Here is a 6,000-nt window from a genome sequence, read left to right as displayed (position 1 = left end):
GAGAGTGTAAAACATCAGCTCTGATTCAGCTCCAGAAGCAGCAGATATCTTACCATGCTGCTCATACTCCTGAGCTACGAGAAGAGAAAGCACTGGGTTGTCACTCAGTATTCTGCTGAGAACACTGATATAAAAAACCTGTTTTACACTCAATGTTCTGTATATGATCAGCCATTTCTTTCCAATTCTGTGGAGAGCTGCTGTGAGGATAATGCACAAGCTATCTGCATGAGGAATGAGCTTTGCACGACTTTCCAGGGAACTTGAGTTGAAATAATGGCATCATTTTTATGTCACAATGGGAAGGAGGATTTTCCTGATTAGGACATGGCAATGGACTGCAATTTCATCCCTGGAAAATGATTAATTATTATGATATACCATTTTTCTTTTCCCCAGATTTTTTTCAGAAATACTTTCTGTGACACTTCATCTCTCATAGGACTTTTCTTTCTGTGCTTAGTGGTTTTTGGACTGTATTTTAATGCATGCATTCAAACTTTCCCATTAGTATTGACGTGTAAACAAACTGTCTGTCACAAGGAATAATTTAATGATAAACCTGTATTGTCACCCAGTGCTTCTCAACCTGCACTCTGAGGGACTTGAAGAGGAAAAGGGCAGAGAGGAGGAGATGTGGAACCCCAGAGACAGGGATGGAGCTGAGGAGACTCTGAGCACAGATACTGAAAGACACAGAAAGATGCAAAAACCAATGCTGAGAGAAAGGGATGAATTATTTCCATCTCCTCACCGCTGGGTTAGCAGACAAATCCTTACAGAAATGTATCTCTTTGTGTTCCCACATCCTACCTTTTGCTGTTTCTTGGAAACACACGAGGTATATTGTTGCCAAAACGGGGGTAAGAACAGTAAATGGGGGTTTTGTGAATGAATTTGGAAAACCACATGATCCATAATTAATCACTGCTGGGCAAAACATGACAAACCTCTGGTTGGGAGCTTCAGCACTAGATGGGTGATTTCAGACAGAGAAACAAAGTTTATGTTGCATGGGAAAAAGAAATGAGGAAAACCTGGCTGCTCACGTTATACAGTGAATGCCATGAATTAGTGGAAACTGGTAACTGGTTTTGATCTAATTATGCAAATTACCCCCCAATAGCTGCAGGTAGAGATGTCTATGAGCTGCTCTGTGCAAATTCCTTTGCAAGATGAGGTTGGGTGAAGCACAGAATTTTTATACAGTGATGTTGCAATGGTCAAATCATCCTTCCCAAAAATGGCTTTGGAAAATCTCTCTTGTCCTCCTAACTCTCTGGAAGGGAAGTGGTTGTGATTTGCTTTGAAAAGTGAGGAGGAATGAGCTCCTGAACTTCCTTATAGGCCTCCAGCAGGAAGTGATTCCTGCTCGGTGAGTATTTCTCACAAGCAGGAAATAATAAAAGATCCCAGTTGCCAAAGCAGTTGATGAAGGTGTTCTCCTTGGCTCTCTCTGAATGGATCTGAGGCAGGACAGAGCCTGCATACACATTTCCTTTAGGAAAAAACCCTTTTTTTTATTGTTCCTGGGTTAAAAAGTGATGCAGGCAGTAGTTTGCTGTTCCAGCAGATGAGTAAAAGTGAAGATATTCCACAAAAAACCTCTTTCCAAGTGAACCCAGATGCACTTACAGACCTGGGGTGGTATTGATGAAAATAGAGAAAGGCTCTTCCCTGGGGCCTCGCCAATGTTCCAGGGAATGGATCTGCTCCAGAGGCACTGCAGGGAAGAAACTGGAATGCAAAATGATTCAGCAGCTTTGGGAGATTTTAAGGAACAATGAAATACAGATTGCCCCAAACCTGATGTGATCTGAGGTGTGTTCAGTTCAGATTCTCCAGTTCTGGTGGCTGTTTGTGATAGAGCACAAAAGGAATGGAAATAAACACGTTTTGTGTTTCTTGATAGAACCCTTAACGAGAGTACAAAATGTTTCTTGGTGCTCCTCAGGCTTTGGCATAAGTTGATTAAGGCAAGAAAAATCTATTTCCTCTGAAGAAGAGGAAGGGATTTGAAACATGTGCAGAATAGGTGGAGACCAAATTAAAAATCTTTATATTTCATTGGATTTCAGATCAAATTTGGAAGTAGCTGCTCACAAAATAAAATCTATGAGGCAAGGGCATATGGCAACAGTTTCTAGGGCATCTGGTGTGACTGTCTAAGTTTAGAAAACAGCAGGGCCATCCCTGTCACTGGTTATTTGGTGGAATGCCACAGACCTTCCAGTTCTGCCAGGCTGCACCCAGAAACTGCAGCTCTGAAATTAAGCGTAAGATAACACAGAGCAAGTTATTTCTGTTCTGTGCTAAGTGTCCACGTGCACTTCTCCCACCAGCAAATACGACTTAATTTGAGTTAATTAGCTGGATTTCATTCTTGTGAGATAAAGCATATTACACATGCTTACACAGACTTGCAAGTACACAGATGTATTGGGGTGGAACTTTTAATATGCATTGATTTCCCATATGTGTAAATTTGTAACCACGGGAATAACATTTATTAAAAACAATGTGATTAATACTCGAGGGTTTTACTTAACGTATATATTGTGATTTTATGTTAACATTGTCACAATTTCTGTGGTATTTTCCTGAGCATATGGAGATCTGTATTCATATCAGAGGATGCCATGGGCAGATGTTCCTGTATCCAGGGACTTGTGAACATTTTGTGTGTAATGTGAGTAAATGGAGATGAACAGGTCTGTTATTTTATGGAATCCTTGATCACACTGGTGACATAGAACCATGGTAAAAGTCAGTTGTGTGTGTTGGATGCCCTAACTAGTGACAGAGACTTGGTGAGTGTTTCCTACACTTTTTGTTGCTATTTGTATTGAAATATGAAATACCAAAGGATGTTTCTATTGCTACACAAAGACCCACACCCAGTGCAGTGGGGCAGAGCAGCCTGTGTGCTGCACGGCTGTGCAGTGTGGCCTCTGACAGCTTTCACTCTGGGGCTGTGAGCAGCAGGAAGGGAAAGGTGCGCGCAGGAGAGCACAGGGCTGCTCCTCTGATTGTTGTGGTGGAGGAATAACGACTCTGGGGTGAGCGCAGGAAGTCAGAGAGGCGGCGGCTGAGAGCAGCGCGGGGCAGACTGTGCTTGGCACGGTGTGCCGGCTGAGCTAGCCGGGTGAGGGGAGGCAGTGCTGGGTCAGGAGGGATGGAGGGATGGAGGGATGGATGGAGAGGGATGGATGGATGGAGGAATGGATGAATGGATGGAAAGGGAGGGATGGATGAATGGAGAGGGATGAATGGATGGATGGATGGATGGATGGATGGATGGATGGATGGATGGATGGAGGAATGGATGAATGGATGAATGGATGGAAAGGGAGGGATGGATGGATGGATGGATGGATGGATGGATGAGGGATGGATGGATGGAGGGATGGATGATGGATGGATGGATGATGGATGGATGGTCACTGTCCTGCTGCTGCCGGACAGGGGGCCAGGACCCAGCAGGGGGAGAGGTTTGGGGTTCCATGGCTCGCTGGGGAAGCACTGCGGGTGTGATGTGCCTGGTGTGTGTGTGAGTGTGCGAGGGGGGCAGACAGAAGGGTCTGCACTGTCAGTGTGTGCATGGAGGGAGCTGGGGGGATGAGAGGAGCCGGGCTGTGTGCAGGGGGTGTGAGGGGAACCTCTGTGTGTGTGAGAGAGAGCGAGAGTGAGAGGGGGCAGAGCGATTCCGTGTGCGTGTGTGTGTGTGCTAAGGGAACCTCTGAGTGTGTGCGTGAGTGACAGGGGAGCTTCTGTGCCTTGTGTGTGTGAGAGAGTGAGGGGAGCGTGTGTGTGTGCGTGAGGGAAGCCTGTGCAGGCGGATGTGTGAGAGAAAGAGCACAGCCGTGTGTGTGAGTGCGAGCGGAGCGCTCTGGGGAGCTGTGTGCGGGAGCGAGAGGAGAGAGCGTGTGTGTGTGAAAACACCCTCTGTGTGTGTGTGAGAACACCCTCTGTGTGTAAGAACACCCTCTGTGTGTGTGTAAGAACAGCCTGTGTGTGTGAGTGTGTGTGTGTGTGAGTGTGTGTGTAAGAGCAGCCGGTGTGTAAATATGTGTGTGTAAACAGAGCCCGGTGCTCGCTGCGCGGTGCGGGTTGCTGACGAGGGCCAGCAGGTGCTGCCGCACAGCTCCAGCTCCCCCTGTTCTCCCCCCGTTCTCTCCCCGATCTCCCCCCGTACCCTCCCCCCGATCTCCCTCGTTCTCCCCTCGTTCTCCCCCCGTTCTCCCCCTGTTCTCCCCCCGTTCTCTCCCCCTTCTCCCCTCGTTCTCCCCCAATCTCTCTCCCCGTTCTCCCCCCGCTCTCTCCCGATCTCCGCCCGCTCTCCCGGCGCTCCCCGCCCCGCTCCGCCCCGCCCCGGCCGGGGGCTCTGTCGCTGAGCCGCGGGCGGAGCGGAGCAGCCGGAGCGGCCCCGGGATCCTCCTCCGCCCGACGTCAGGCGGGGAGCGGAGGCAGCGCCCAGCGGCAGGGCTGGCAGAGCCTCGGCGGCCGCCGGACGGGGCGGACGGCGGGGCGGCGACAGGCGGCCGGCGGGGGGTGGGGAGGAGGCGCTATGGCCGACGTGTTCCCGGGCGCGGAGCCCGGAGCGGACCCGGAGGCGGCGCGGCGCTTCGCTCGCAAGGGCGCCCTGAGGCAGAAGAACGTGCACGAGGTGAAGGAGCACAAATTCATCGCGCGCTTCTTCAAGCAGCCCACCTTCTGCAGCCACTGCACCGACTTCATCTGGTGAGCGCCGCGCCGGGCGATTCCCCCGGGCCGCGGGGACTCCCGGCTCCGGTGAGCCGCCGGCCCTGCCCTGCCCTGCCCTGCCCTGCCCTGCCTTGCCCTGCCCTGCCTCGCTCCCCCCGGGCCGGCAGGTGACCCGCCGGGGTGACCCCCCGTGTCCCCTCGCTGCCCCGGCGCTGTCGCATCCCCTCCCGGGCCCGGCTCCGGGCGCTCCCCGCTTTCGGGGGAACCCCAAACTCCCGGCGCTCGGGCTCTAGAGAGCAGCAGGGTCCGGAGAGCGAGCTGGAGCCATGCTGCACATGGCCGGAGTGTTTGCCCAGCCCTTGTCCCCGGGCTGGCTCGGCTCGGCTCGGCTCGGCTCGGCTCGGTTCAGCCGGGCTCAGCCGCGCTGGGCACACAGTGCCCGTGTCGCCCCGGCCGGTGCTGGGTGGCCAAACTCGGGTCACCCAGCCTCAGGTCCTGCTCGGTGGCTGCCCTGTCCCCTGCCGTGCCGAGGCCGGGCAGGCTCGGTGACACCGCGGCTCCGCGGAAAGGGAGGGGTGAATTTTGGGAGAGAGAGAGAGAGAGAGGGAGGGAAAGGTTCCTGCTCGGGAGGGCAGGAAAGCTCCCTACCAACACCCTCATTACTGCGCTGCTAGGAAAAATCCACCCATGGGTTGGTGCGGTGCCGGGCAGGGCAGGGCGCAGCTCCCCTAGGCCGTTCCGTGCCGTTCCGTGCCGAGCCGTGCCGAGCCGTGCCGTACCGAGCCGTGCCGTGCCGTGCCGTGCCGAGCCGTGCCGTTCCGTTCCGCGCTCCTTCCGCGCCCCGGGCGAGCAGCGGCGGCCCCGGGCAGGGCTCGGCAGAGCCGGGAGAGCCTCGGGGCTCGGAGCCGGCAGCTCTGTGCAGCACGAGCAGCTCGGACCGCCCTGCTTCCCCTCGCTCCAGCCCCGCTCGGCTGTGCTCTGCAGCTCTGGGCGCTCAGAACCTGAGCTGTGATTTATTTGGCCAAAGTTGTGAGGTCGGCATGGCTCTGCTCGCAGCCGGCTGTGTCCGCGGCACGCTTCTTACTGCTTTCATGTGTGTTTATGAGGCTGGACCCAGAGCTTTTCCTTCCTCTGTCACTTTCCCGCTGGTCTCATCCTGGGGCACAGACTGTGGTTGTGCCAGAAATGATTGAAATGCATTTGCAGAGTAAGGGAGGAAAGTTGAGATGGTAGACTGCAGAAGAAACAAGTCAACTTTCTGAGTTTGCGTTTTCTCCTTTTTTTTTTTTTTCCCCT

The 6,000-nt window shown here is 53.5% G+C and overlaps 1 protein-coding gene across 3 annotated transcripts in view; it reads left to right on the top strand.

Annotated features, from left to right (window-relative positions):
• The first annotated feature begins 4,479 nt into the window (after positions 1–4,479).
• Positions 4,480–6,000, top strand: part of PRKCA (protein kinase C alpha) — a 119,297-nt gene continuing 117,776 nt past the window's right edge. For 2 of the 3 annotated variants that reach the window (XM_085077339.1, XM_085077338.1), the window contains exon 1: positions 4,480–4,740. In XM_085077339.1, coding sequence (XP_084933465.1) covers positions 4,568–4,740 — 173 coding nt within the window. In that variant the 5' untranslated portion in view covers positions 4,480–4,567. The remainder of the gene's footprint in view (positions 4,741–6,000) is intronic. The other variant, XM_085077340.1, reaches the window with a different exon arrangement.

This window comes from Lichenostomus cassidix, chromosome 18 (genome assembly GCF_008360975.1).
Source record: "Lichenostomus cassidix isolate B80296 chromosome 18, HeHo_3.0, whole genome shotgun sequence".
In the NCBI taxonomy this organism is placed as follows: Eukaryota; Metazoa; Chordata; class Aves; order Passeriformes; family Meliphagidae; genus Lichenostomus; species Lichenostomus cassidix.
Note: the sequence above shows the minus strand (reverse complement) of the source record. Positions and strands in the feature narration are given on the sequence as shown.